Source organism: Bacillus rossius, chromosome 10, assembly GCF_032445375.1.
Source record: "Bacillus rossius redtenbacheri isolate Brsri chromosome 10, Brsri_v3, whole genome shotgun sequence".
In the NCBI taxonomy this organism is placed as follows: Eukaryota; Metazoa; Arthropoda; class Insecta; order Phasmatodea; family Bacillidae; genus Bacillus; species Bacillus rossius.
In genome coordinates this window covers 48198320-48212938 of record NC_086337.1, presented here as the reverse complement: position 1 = coordinate 48212938, position 14619 = coordinate 48198320, and the positions used below count along the sequence as shown (strand labels likewise).

General features: G+C 37.1%; 1 protein-coding gene across 3 annotated transcripts in view; it reads left to right on the top strand.

The window, feature by feature from the left end:
• LOC134536101 (AP-3 complex subunit delta-1) overlaps positions 1 to 14619 on the top strand; it is a 63554-nt gene that overhangs the window by 1592 nt on the left and 47343 nt on the right. For 2 of the 3 annotated variants that reach the window (XM_063375651.1, XM_063375650.1), the window contains exons 2-8: positions 1052 to 1147; positions 2461 to 2589; positions 3724 to 3864; positions 4876 to 5005; positions 6835 to 6974; positions 8898 to 8971; positions 13660 to 13746. In XM_063375651.1, coding sequence (XP_063231721.1) covers positions 1052 to 1147; positions 2461 to 2589; positions 3724 to 3864; positions 4876 to 5005; positions 6835 to 6974; positions 8898 to 8971; positions 13660 to 13746 — 797 coding nt within the window. The remainder of the gene's footprint in view (positions 1 to 1051; positions 1148 to 2460; positions 2590 to 3723; positions 3865 to 4875; positions 5006 to 6834; positions 6975 to 8897; positions 8972 to 13659; positions 13747 to 14619) is intronic. The other variant, XM_063375652.1, reaches the window with a different exon arrangement.

Genomic DNA, 14619 nt, shown 5'->3' with positions numbered 1-14619 from the left:
TCTGCCAGGAATCAATCGAACATGAATTGCCTTTGTAGGAGGTGATTTGATCACTCAACTACCTTGTCACTACTGACATTGTTCTGATGTAAATTATGAGTTACGTTCGGCTGATTGAGATTTCCTAAATTTTTCATTTCAAATGTCAGCGTATATAATTCTCGGGTAGTGCAGTCGTAACCAGTAGTTGATCCTTCTTGTGGCATTAATAAAATGGTCATCTTTCATTTTGTTTGTAAGTTTTTAACACCAGCCTATGAAAATTACTGAATGTTGCAGAAACTACAACTTTTAAAATGAGAAAAATCCTACCTGCATGTAAATTATCTTAAAAAACTAGAAATGAATAACAAGTTTCCATTAATAAACAAAACGTAAGCAGGACTGTAGAAAGATGCTGTTTCCATCACTAAGCATCAATCATGTGTGCATGCACAAGTGTGTACACTTGTGCGCAAGTCACTATACTCATCCAAAATATTGAATCTATCAAACCAGTGCATCATAAAGCCCTAGTTACTAATTTGTCAGTACAACTTGCAAAAACTATGTTATGGCAGATGGCATATGGTGTGTCATTCCGTTTTCAAAATCGTGCATCATTTTTTGCAGCTGAGGTTCAATACATTAAGTGTTTGATGTTTCGTTATAAGTGCATATAAATAAATTAAGGTAATTTTCTGTGTCACGTATATCCAAGTTTAATGAGTTGATCCTAATGGCATGCTCGTGTAGTCATCGTTTTTCCTCTGACGCTTGCTGTTTTAATTTGGTAAGTCAAAATATCCTGGACATAATAAAAACTTGAATTAAATTATGTCAGGTCTTGTGGAAAGGTTGTGTTATGTCCAGGATCTTTCAACGTACTGAATCAAAACGGTAAGAATCATGTACCACAGGATTAATGTTTATAGGATCATGCCATCAGAATGAAGCGATAAACTTGGATATGTGGATATCTGGATTTTCTTACGTCAGCTGAATTTGACAATTACCTATGTCTGTATTTTATATTTAGTGTATATTTGGTGTGTGTGTGTGGGTGTTTCAGGCCAAGTACATTGCCCAGTGCATGGAAGAGATCAAGCAGGAACTGCGGCAGGACAACATCGCGGTCAAGGCGAATGCTGTGTCCAAACTCACCTACGTGAGTACCAGAAAATGCACAGCAAACTAGTACTCCCATCAGAGTGGTCTGGGTTTCGGATCCCGGCGCTGCGAAACCTTAATTTTACGTGTGCAACAAAAGTCATGTGGAAACACTAACTATACAATTACAATAAAAATATTAGACAAAAAAAGATATTACACCTAGGACAGAACAAACAATGGCCATGATCATTACGAAATAAAATTCGAAAGTATGAAAAGGAAAACTAACTATCTGCTCTAATACCTTAGTTTGAAACAAATAATTATATTTTTTTATTGTAATTAGGAACTTATCATCATAACATACATCTAAATTAATGCACATCATCTACATCCCAATATGATTTCTCAATACTACAAAAAATTTCACGCTTTTTGCAGTATGATTATAAAAACTTGGAAAGACATTTGATTATTGGTGGGATCTTACCCTCGACTTTATTAGATTTGATGATGTAAAATTTTCTTTATAAAGCCAATGTACTTAATTTTCATATTTTAGGGGTAGAATTTTAAAAATTGTTGTTAGAAATTTTTGGTATGTTTATTTTCTACAGCGAATACATGATATTTTGCTTGCATAGCTTTCAAAATAAGATTTTTTTCTATAAAAATATATATAACTCCTTTTTATCACTTTTAGTGAAGAATTGAGCGCAATGTTAATGATTACTTTAGGTAAATGCTGAAAGTATGCCCTGATTGGACTAAGTGGCATAAAATTGTGACATAAATTTTGTCTGTGATAAAATTGTGACAAATTTTGTCAACATATATAGTTAATGCTATGTTTTTGTTGAAGGAGGCATTTAATTATTACAAGAGGTTTTCTACCTCCACAGGAACAACAAATAGAACATGGTACTACCAACTTAATCCAAGCATTTTGTTAGGGAATCAATCAGTGAGTTGTTGCTAACATAATTTATTCATTTATTTATTAATTATTTATTTATATATTAATTAATGGCCAAATTTAGGCCTTGGATGTTTTAGAATTGGTACTTGACAAAAATATTTTTTTGTTGCTTTGAATACATTATTATTAGGTTAATTACATACTAATACAATACAATTTTAAAAAATTATAAAAACATTACAGTACAGAACTTTAACGTTGCCTTTAATTAAATGGGTTTTGCAGTAGGTAAATCTTTGTAGCTTTATTTGACTTTGATGGCATACTCTCGAAACACGCATAGTGTACCTTCAAAGATGTACTATATGTAAGCAATTTTGAGACTTTTTTTGTGCACTCGTAAGTATTCTAAGATGTGACGTGGGACTGTGCGCTTGGCTGGACCACAGCTGCAGATGCTGGGCTACGACATCAGCTGGGCCGGCTTCAACATCATTGAGGTGATGAGCTCGGCCAAGTTCACCTACAAGCGGATCGGTTACCTGGCGTCCTCGCAGTGCTTCCACTCTGACACGGAGGTGATCTACGTCTTTTTACTTGCTCGTTGGGGGCACACAGGATTTGTTACACAGGATGTCCAGACTCTCGAAAGTCAGCGAAAAATCTGGGAAGTTAAAATTGATCAGGAAAAGTCAGAGAATTTACTTTTAAACCTGGAAATGTCTTGGAAATTCCTCAGCGGTAGTAATTTAAGAAGGAAATGGTCATGCTTTTGGAATGCCATTTACCTAGACTTTGACCACATTTGTTTTTTTTTCCCCAGCTCATACACACTGTAAAGGGCATATGCAAGGATCTGGTTAAACTAGTACAGCTGTAGTGATGGTGGAGGCTGAATTGTGTTTAGTTTTTTTTCGAAGATTGCAGAATAGGTGAATTATTTTGAAAAAAAAAAAATTCATAGGAGAAATTTGTAAATTTGGTCATTGAAAAGTCAGGGAGATTTTTCTAAGGATTTGTGTGGATGCACACTGTTAATGATGTTAGATGAGTGTAAATTTTTTCCTCACTTATAGAACAGTTACACTTCAATCACATATATTGTAAAAACATACTACATATTTTTTTTTCACATGTACAGCAGATTAACGGCAGTTGGATGGATGGTATATTTGCCAAATTTGATGATTCTACCTACCAGTCACGTAAAAACTAAAATAATGTGTAAAAATTACACAGAATTTAAGTATGTAGATCTAACTAAGGCTTGACTGATGGAGATTAGAAAAAAAAATGCACGGGACCACAACCTCCGAATCTGTAAATGGGTGCAATCTATTTTTTTTTGTATGCTGTACCAACTAGCCACAATAGATTTAAAAAAAAAAAAAATGTCTTAATTAACTTTGAAGATGCTTTACCATTGTAAAATGTTTTCAGGGTTTAAAATTAAATTCATATAACTCTTTAGAATCCTCCAAGTTGTGTTTGCAAACTTTCAAACACCTGTCTAGTTCATCTGAAAGTGGGTTAGAATTGGTATAGACGAGTGAGTGAGTCTGTCGGTCGTAGGGCTGTACATGTTATTGGACGGTCGGTTGCCTCCAGTTGACCCAGACAGTCGGTGCTCTGGTGTCGGCCCACCCCCCCAGTTGTGTCGAGCCAGGAGCGGGAGCGATGACGCGAGGCGTGTTGTTACGGGTGTGCTCCAGCTGCTGATGCTGACCACGAACATGATCCGCAAGGACCTGAACAGCCAGGGCCAGTACGACGCGGGTCTGGCGCTGTCCAGCCTCTCCTGCTTCATCAGCGCCGACCTGGCGCGCGACCTGGCCAACGACATCATGACCCTGGTGAGAGCGCGTGTGGGCGTGGTCCCTAGTCTCCCCACGGCTTTCAGGCGCGGAACAGCGAACTTGCTCTGGAAGGGCCACCGGCGTCGTCAGCGCTAGTCGCCGGCCGTTCATTGTCGCCAACCGACGGAAACACACGACGCGCATTTCCGTTCGGCTCACGCGCCTCTCGGCGCAACGCTTTGCAAACCCCCCCCCCCCCCCCCCCCCCTCCCGCCACCAACACCTCGCAGATCCCTTTTAACTCTTCTGTGCGCGAAATGTTCTCGCTATCACGTAGCAGGAGAAATGCTCATGCGGTATGTGCAGCGGTCTTCGTTTCCTCGGGAGCATTGCTGAATGTATCGATTTTGCACGTTATTTTAAATGTATTCGTAATACAACCAAATTTAATTGTTTATTAAAGAATCACGAAGAGTACCCTTGAATCTGAATGTAGGTCTGGGGGTCAAAAAATGAAATATTGTTCAAGAAATAAAATAATAATATTAACTATGTCATTAAGACAGCCAAATTGTTTCAATGTTAGTTTCTCGAGCAAAGTTCGTCAAATCAGTACCAGGGGTGTATCCGGGGTTGGATACGTTTTGAAAGGGATAAGTCAGAAAAATTAGCACGTCAAAATAAGCAATAATCTACTTTTTTATTTTAATAAGTAATTAATATAATTTAGGTTTTCTTGTTTTATTAGTAGAGCTCTTCTATTTACCATATGTTTTTTTTTTTTTTTTTACATTTACATGTTTTTTTTCCTAAGTAGCCTTTATTTTAAGACTTTAATTTGAGTTGGATAGTAAAATATTTATCTCTTTTTTTATTATCCTTAAATTCCATAGATACAGAGAAAATACATGTTGCAGCTCTTAAAAAAAAACAACTGGAGAATCTGTTTACTTAATATTTGGCTGATCTCGCTGGAAAGTCTGCCGACCCCTGTCCTAGGGACCTGATCCCACCCGGACTGGTTCAAGTGCTGATTGTGATGGTCTCGGGGGGGTTGCCTGGTTGCAGTTGACGTCCACCAAGCCGTACCTGCGGAAGAAGGCGGTCCTCATGATGTACAAAGTGTTCCTGAGGTTCCCCGAGGCGCTGCGGCCGGCCTTCCCGCGTCTCAAGGAGAAGCTGGAGGACCCGGACTCTGGTGAGTGCAGGACAAGAGACTCCAAACTGTCGGACCTATATTATGGATATAATCTACTAGCTGCCCGACCCGGCTTTGCACGGCTATACTAATGGAAAAAAATTAAGTTACATCTCCCATTTACAGTAATGGTAAATAAAAAAAAATTCGGTGAAAATTTATTACAATGCTGTATAATGTACCGGAGAGAAAATGATTAGCACCGATGGTTTCCCGGCTCGTGCACGCAACTTACAACTGATGTACCCGTACTTCGCCACGGCAGTCTACAGGCAGATCACTCTTGCGCCGCTCATTATACATGCCCCTCCTTGTGGGTACGCCACTGCCGCGCGATGCCCGTTGCCATGGAGATGCAGAAGGCATGAACAATGCAAAATCCTGTTCTCATGCAGACAAAGTACCCACTGTTGCCTGGTTTTAACCACCCATGGGATCTAATTTTCGTAAAATGTCATCCTGCGCCCGTTGTCCCGTGGGGCCGTCACAACGCTCTGATGTTTCACTGAATACCAGCGTCTTGCACGGTACCTACTGTGGAGATGAGTTACTGGAGTGAAGGTTTCAAGTGAAACACCCTTGTAAAGGTTTGCTTTTAAGTTTTCTTGCTTGGTAAGAATTTTTTTCACATTAGCTATACAGAGTGTTTCCTAAATATTCATCCAAACTGTGGATTCACATGCCAGCCCCATAGAGGAAATATGTCAGTATGTTCATTGCACGAGACGTTATTTTGTAAATTGAAATACACTTCTCTCGGAGCAGAACAGGGTTAGCACAGGAAAAATTTAGGAAATTAAAAATAATAATAATAATAATAATAATAATGTTTGAAACCTGGAAAACACAGGGAAATTATCAGTAAAAAACAAAACATCATCAGTTATTTGTCATTCAATGCAGTATATTAATGTCTTAAAACTGAGTGTGTAAATTCATTTGCTGTTAGTACTAATCCGTATCCGATTTTTACGAACATTAATAAAGTGTAAAGAATACAAACAACTTTCTGAGTATTAATTTGAAGCAGATTCAAATGTCTATAGGCGTAGTATTTAGTTTAATCACATTTGATAATGTATCATACCAAAGATTGATCAAACAACTGTATTTGTCCTTTTTATCAGACTGGCAATGTTGGTTATGTAGTGTTGATCAGAATGATAACAAGGGAAATCTATATTCTTTGAATGTGTTTTGATAATAATTTTTAGTTTACTATACATATCTGTTATTTTGCCAGATAAACAGTAGGTAACTGCTCCGTGATGATGGCGACTGTAATGTCAACCGAAACGTCGGTGAATTATTCGCCTAGGACACGGCTACAACCCAGAAGCCAAGCTACTTCAATAGTTTGGGAACCCTGCATGAATAATTGCACATAATTTTTACAGCTCTAAGTACGGTAGTTTTCCTTGTTAATAAGCATGGAAGTTTTATATGTTCAAAAATTAATGTAACAATATTTGCAAATTTCTGCAAGGAAGAATTATTGTATTGTTTTATTTCTTCTTCATCATCATCATCATTATTGTTCAATCAATCATCCATTATTCATTAATCAATCCATCCATTAATCATCATCGTCATCATCATCACGCATCGTCGAGACTGTATAAATAAAACTAAAATGCACGGTACTGTAATGGTGAATTGGAAGAAGCTGTGAAAAGGTGGTGAAAATATAGTTTTTCTTTGTAGTTGGGCGTTGTTAAATTTATTACCGGAGAGTTACGTACCCACTACAGTACAATGGTAACTGTTGAAAAGTCGCCGTGCGCTGTCTCGCCACACCTGGGGGAGTGACCGTGTGCGTGGTGACGCAGGTGTTCAGTCGGCGGCTGTGAACGTGGTGTGCGAGCTGGCGCGCAAGAACCCCAAGAACTACCTGAGCCTGGCGCCGGTGTTCTTCAAGCTCATGACCACCTCCACCAACAACTGGATGCTCATCAAGATCATCAAGCTGGTGAGTCGCCGCCCGATGCCACCTGAAGCCTTGCTTCGTCTCGCAGTCTGTTTCTCCGAACTGACACAAAGTTGTCATGAGTTCCACTGAAAACAGTAGATTCACTGACTGACAAAAATTAATTTTTTTAAGTGCTTAGTACAACTCTGATTGGCCCGGCCAAAAGACTACCTGACTTGCAACATTCATGAAACACTTCAAAAGTAATAAATAAAAAGGATTTCACAGAAAAAGGTTTGTCGGTGTTTTGAATTTCAAGGTTCAGTACGAATTTAGTTTGGCAGTCATTACTGAAAAAAAAAAGATTTGATAGAACTTTCACGTAGATTTATTTTTTAGATTTGCACCAGAAAAAAAAACACAGTTCGCCATTACATGATGATTACAATAGGTCCTTACAGTTCTCTTAGAAACACAAATGACTTTTCCCTGCTCGAGAGAAAATAGATCTTTGTTAATTTTGATGATGCGGAAAAAAAATTCTAAATACTCACACACATTTTAAATCTCACAGATAAGTCTTGAAGTTGCTACGGATCAATGGTACAAGCCAAGGACAAAAGTGTCCTTGGGATGGCGGCAAAGTATCAATTTTCTTGTATATCTCCATTTGTTGTATTGCCCTTGCTGTTGATGATTTGTGAATGTAAATAAAGAATTTTGTATTGTTCCTTTCAATAGGCCATTGATTCCTCCCCGATTATCCTTCTGTGTCCTCTTGTCTCGAATGACCTTGTTGTTAACTTGTAACTGTGACTTGAAAACTTACTAATACAGATGTTTTATGGTGGACTAGCAGTTCACAATATTACTGTAACTATTTGCATTATTTTGTAAATAGTGTTAATGTATTATCCCCACCAATACATAGGTAATTTAAATCTGGCACCAAAACTTTTATAACTTGATTTATTTCTGCCATAGGGTAATATAAGCATTTGATGTGTTCAGCAAAAAAGTAGCATAATGTAGGAGAATATTTAAAACTAGTTAGTTTTAAGGTGCCTACTGCGCCTGTTGAAAAAATGATGAATATAACAAACATTTTAATTTAATATACACACAAAAAATGTTTATAATGAAGAACCTCTTGAAAAACTACATTGCATGTTAATTGTCTCTGGTCATTCAATCTTCCTTCCTGTGGATTCGATTCAAATAAAACAGGATGGCAACCTCATATGAAGGTGCTCAATTGAATAGAGTTCAAAACAACATTAGCATGCTACAATTCAAATGAGCCTTAACATTTATTTGTGATCAGTTTAATACTATCATTAGCACTGGATAATTGATACAACGGTTGGTTGGTAGATTAATATTTGCAAGTGGAGGCCACCAATTTAAAATATATCAAACAGACATGTGCGACCAAAACGTGGCAAACTAAGCCATGGCTTTCTACTTTATCACTGAAAAATGCTAAAACTATTGGCCTCCTCAAAATATGACGCTATGCATATTATCTTTGCGACACGGATTCGGCAGCAATGCTAGGAGGAACATATTAGCAAAGAGTAATGAAAATGTTACACTGAAATTGCATGAAAACAGAATTTTTACAGTGTTACAGAGTTAGTGAGTGAGTTAGTGATGAGCGTATTTATATTAATTATATTGGGTATGAATAAAAGGGGTTTTACTGAAGATACATAATAAATTAAAGTTCAAGCTTGTCACCTTTATGAAGTCCGAGTACTGAATGCTGAAGTGTAACTTAACTAACTTAAGTTACATTAGTGTTCAGTGTGGCAACGTTGTGTTGCTCGTTACAGTTTGCCGTGCTGACACAAATGGAACCAAGATTGGGGCGCAAGTTAACACAGCCATTGGTAGATTTGATCTCCAGGTAACTTCAACCTTTCGAGGTCTTCGCAATGTTTTGACGTACCTTTTCGCATTTTTTTATTTTTTTTTTTTCAGTTTGGCGCCCTGACTCCCTTGGAACCTCGGCTTGGTAAAAAGCTAATAGAACCGCTCACAAACCTCATCCACAGGTAAACACGCGCTTCCTCGCTCAGCCCGTAGGCTAGTGCTGTGTGCCGCCCGCACGTGTGGAGCATGATGTCTGATGTGCGTCTTGTCGTAGTCGACAGCTTGTTGAATGCCTGTTCCTTTCTGAAGTGAGTGGCCAGCAAAATAAATGCAAATTAACAAGGATCGCAGGCTTTTCCAACCAATGGCTTCCGGGTTGTAGCCGCGTTGAAGGCGAAGATTTCACCGATTTTTCGATTGATCTTGCAATCACCGTCTTCGGGATAGCTTGCCGAGTTCAAAATAACCAATTTGGTGCAGATAGTTCGAATAATCTATTTTTGGGCTTGCCGAGTCCAAAATAACCAAATGTGGATTGTTCGATTCAGCTGATAGGGAGTGTTTCCTGATTGGCTGCAGCTGTGGGTCAATCAGAGCTTTCCTTTCTTCTGATAGGTTGGTTGGTTTTGCCAGTCAGAGCTGGACCTCTGTGATTGGTTGGGGCTGCTGGCCAATCGGTGGCCTCTTCTCTTCTGGTTGGTCAGGCTGTCTGGCAAATCAGATGCGATTGAAACGTCGGTGAAATCTTTTGTCTTAGACGTGGCTACGACCCAAAAGTCAAGCAAATTACAAATTAGTCCAATTAGTTACAAATGTAAAGCAGAAATAAATGTTTGAAGTAATTAAGTCATTGCTGAAGTGGCAAAGCAAGGGGTGATATTTCTGTCCTAATTTTTTCATAATTATTTTCACTTAAAGAGGGCTACAGTTGTAATTTACCCTGTTACTCTTATGTACTTTCATAATCCTCCAAGTTCTATTGAAACAAGAGCATTTTTGAAATGTAAATAATTCTTTTACTTGGCTTGAAAGTCCTGTAATCCATTGATATTTTAATACCTATATATTAATATACCTGAAGTGGTGGTTTAGCAAGCTATGGGGTATAGTCATCATTATTGAATGTTAAAATATATCTTATAAAATGAATTTGATTTTTCTGATGAGAACGTATTTTTTTTTTTTTTTTTTTTTTTTTTGCTGATCTTATAATGTTAAACAAGAAATCAAGAAGTTGGACTTAACTTAATATGTTTAGCAATGTCCAATATGCTGGTCATGTTTGGTTTATTCTTTATATTGCTTTTTCTCTTTCCTATTTTAAGTATTTAAGATGTAAGCATTTAAAAATAACATGTACAAATATATTTTGATGTACATTTTTGTACTAGAATTTTAAAAATTCTATGTTGAATTATATTTTAACTGATCACAAGCTACTTCTTAATGTTACATAAGATTTAGCCTGTGTCCTGGTTCAACCTTCTAAATAAAAGTGACTATGATATTTACACAAGTGAATATAATTTTTTAATCTATGGAATTAGTTTATTTTATGTAAATGATCTTAAAATCTCACAATCTGGGATAATTTTATTTCAATGGTTGTAGTGTGCAATCTGGTTTCAGATCCAAAGGAAGTTTGTGTTCTTAGCCAAGAATGAAATAAAATTAACAATACCTATAATTACTCTCAGTAAAAAAACTTGTTAATTTATTTCTGTGGTGACCAAAGAAATTTAATTTATGAAACATACACCGTTTCTTAAAGTGTGGATTTGCCCTTGCTTTAAGCCTTTGTTAATAATAATCATGACACATAAAATTCTATTAAACAAACAATCTCAAAAAGCATGAATTAAAAAAAAGTTTTAACCTATCATATTCAGACAACAGAAAGGACTTACTGTATTTATCATGGTTGTGTTAGATTAAATATTGACAGTATTGTCCTATGGAGACAAGTAGTATAGTACTTTGTGAGAGGAGTGAAGTCAAAGGCCTAAGCTTAAGTTAATGGATAAATTATCTGACTTGAATGCAACAGTGAAAGAGGAGATGAAAATTTTGGCTACATCGACTGCATGTTGTTTGTGAGGTTATCACATGGGCATTGTGGTCTGCATGATGACCCTGGGTAATAAGCATAGGCATGTGTCTGGGGTGCAGGTGTTGTCATGCTAGCATGTGCATTAGGGACTTGCCAAGGCTTGCACTAGAAACTTTGAGCTAGAAACCCTCTCTATTTGTTTTAATTGTACTTACAGATGAAATGAATGTACAGACAAGGGTAAGTATACAGGCTGTGAGTGAAATAGGTGTAGGTTTGATGAGTGAAGTTGCCTCTATGGGTCATTTTGGTTCCATATTTTTTTTTTGAGAAACAAAAGTAATTTTTGATAAGATTTAAAAATGTCCTATGGCTATTGAATAAGGTTTTAACATACAAAGTGGAAATTTGGTTTTAAACCATTTTTTATATGGTTCAGCTTGAATAAAGTAAGAATTGTAAAACAGTAGTGCAGTTAAACTTCGGTTTTGTTTTGATCATAGTAGTATAGTGAAAAAATGTTACTTTACATAAAAGTTTTGTCTTGTAATGAGTTGAAATCGTGCTGGGCTAAGACGACAATCATTCCGTGCACATATATAAACACCTGAAAAAAAATATTTAATCTGAAATTTCAAGTAGTTGGGTGTTAAGTTCTGTCCATAATTATTTAATTATTCAAAACTGTTACTGATTGAATGTAAATAAAAGAGCTTGAACTGATTTTGAATTTTATACTTCTCACGACAAAAAATTAACATGTCCTTGCACAAAGTGTCGAAAAGAAAAAAAATACATATACCTCTTTTGCCTATCACTACTCACAGTCCTGGCCTCCATGAAATAATTTCCCTAGCGACTTCTTCATCTAGGTACGAAATAAACGGGAACTAAAGTTCCCGTTGACCAACGTACCATCCGTGCGTGCGCTGCACATCTGGGGCCTACAAATTCTAGTTTAAAAGGTCGGAAAGATGATGTAAAACATTAAAATTTAGCAGCGGCGTGGCCCAGACCCCAGACATGTAATTATCTGCTTCTAGACACTCATATAAATGTTTTTTATGAGCCACAGAATGCAGTGACCTCTCTGCACAGCACTCGAACAACGACTGAAGAGGCTACTTGACCGCCCACAAACATGCAGGGAATAAGCAGTCACGTGACCTCGACGACCAATCACAGCACAGCACTGTACAAGGACACATCAGTGTACAAATTTCCTAACCTTCGCAACGAGGCTTTTCTGCAAATAATAAAACATGAAAAATCACAAATGTTCTTCCTGATTGGCTGGTGCAAAAATGTGATAATTTTTCAGTCTCCCATGGCAGCGAACATCAGCCGATTGTCCCATCATAAGAATACATACTGAACACACTAGAACATCTCAGCAGCTGGAAGAAAAAAAAGTCAGGAAACTTGGTGCTGTCTTGTGGCACACATCCACATTATTCTAGAATATATAGACTGCAAATAAACCTACTTAAACGTAAAATGCAGGCAGAAAAACAATATTAATAGTAGATAAAATACTGAAAGAGGCATTTACACAAATAATAACATGCAAATAAAGTGAAACCCAATAAAAATATTGGGAGTTAAATGGCTTCTATGACTAAAATGATTAAATATCAAAATTGCTTACAAGAATATTAAGCATTGTAAAATACAAGTATAAAAAACTAGGTCACTATGATCTCAGACCATATACTAATCAGCTGATATACTGCCTTGCTGGAAAAATATACCATGAGAAAACTCGGCTAAGTTGGTGAGGGCAGAAGTCTTGCAATGCTACGATCTTGCAGGAATTTTATTTAGTACAGAATTTTTCATGTATATTTGAAATAAAATAACAAAGGGAAACATAGGGTTCTAAGCTAACAAGTTATAATAATTGAGAAAAATTGACAGGAGTTATATACTGATGCTTGTGAAAAGACAGACACACACACACACACACACACACCAAGAAAACACATTTTTGTTTGTATATGCAGTTGTGTTGTGATGTTTTGCATCCACGCAAAATAATTGTTTTCCAAATTTTGGTGTGTTTCTTTCTACATGAGCCAGCCTTTCAGTATGTACTTGTGTTCCTGTTAATTTTTCTTTTTTAAATTACGTATGTTTTTGGGCAACTGTTAAGTTCTTGGGAAATGTTTATCGAACTCTTATAATCCCTGCTCTTATTTTGCTCACAGTTTTTATTGGGTAGAAGTTCTGTAGCTTGAATAGGCTTTCCAGTTCCAGTTCTGTGTGTATCATACTTATTTTAATTCACACCTTTTTTAGCTTGCTCATTACTCATTGAACTTGATTGGGGAACTTTCACATTGGGCTTTCTAGTTGCTGTAGTTCTCTAATATGTACTATTTTGCATTTCACAAGCTTTATTAATTTTGCATACAACAGCACTTAAAGCATTATGTCTTGTTCTAATGCATAACTTAATAAACCTGTTTTGGTGGTGCAACAATTTTTTCAATTACCGGTATTTTGATTGTTAGTCAAAATTGGAAATTTAAAGCCATTCAGATTTTGGCTTTTGTTTCAGTTTCCTTTTGTAATAAACTATCTAAGTACCCAGACTGAAAATGGAGCAAATGAAATGACAAACAGATCATTTCATCGTTATTTTTTAACTGCTAATGGTGGGTTGGTTATTTTTGGCACATGTACACTATTTTCTGTAGATGCTTGACGTTTTGGAATTCCTTCCCTCTTCCTTGCCTCTCAACTCGCCCGCCCGTCTTCCAGTTCCGAGTTCCTCGCCTTTCCATCTGTGGTGACGTGCAAAATGTTTTACATTGTCAGGACGCACTCTGCCTATCGCAGCGGGGGTAACGGCTGCAGAGAACCCGATAGTGTCGTTACGGTTGCGACTGAAAAGCACTCGCTAAGGTAAATGGAAAACGTCGGTAGCGGGCATGAACTGCAGGCCCGGCCTTCGAGGCATGCGGGCGCCCACCGCACATTGTGTCTGCTCTGTGCTGAACACCTCGAGCAAGGGATGTGGGGACCGCATATGTGTGCTTGTTCTTTCTGTCGCACTCTCCGAGCAAACACTTCCCACACGAATCACCTCTCGAGTCGGTTAACAACATTTGTCCGTGGCCTTCATTTGTCCAAGGATTCAAACTGTCTGGTTGTTTTAACATATGTTATGTACTCTTTCATATGGATATCTTGGTTCATAAAAAAAATATAGGAATTTCTTTGCACCAGTTCTCAATTATAACATTATAAGTTAAGATTTAGATGTCACTATATGCTTGGTTTCTTTGTTGTGAAACTATCGTTTAAAAATAATAAGCTGTCATTTAAATTTTTCCTCAGTCCTTCCTTTTCTGTGTTACTGTGGGGAGGTTTTTTTTTCTGTACAAAATGTCTATCCATTTATCTTTTACTCAGGTCATCAATCTTGTTTGTTTCCTCTTCCTTAAATGTGTGTGTTACGTGTTTCTCAATATAGTGCTTTGTGTGATTAAGGGTACAACATCGTCAATCACTTTTCATCATAAGATGAAGCACGGATAAGGTAAATAGGTGATAAATACTCTGAGACAATGGTTTTGCAGGCTGAGATAATGTCCTTTTGTTACAATATTCTGTCCATAGCTTTTATTTGCATGATATTTTGGCTGCTTTTGCAGTTTCTTTTTGAAGTTGTTTGAGTACATTACCTATTGTTTTAAATAAAACCAACACAGAATTGGATAACCAACTTAATATTTTCTTCACGTCGTAATATGGTTATTAACTACAAGCTAAACT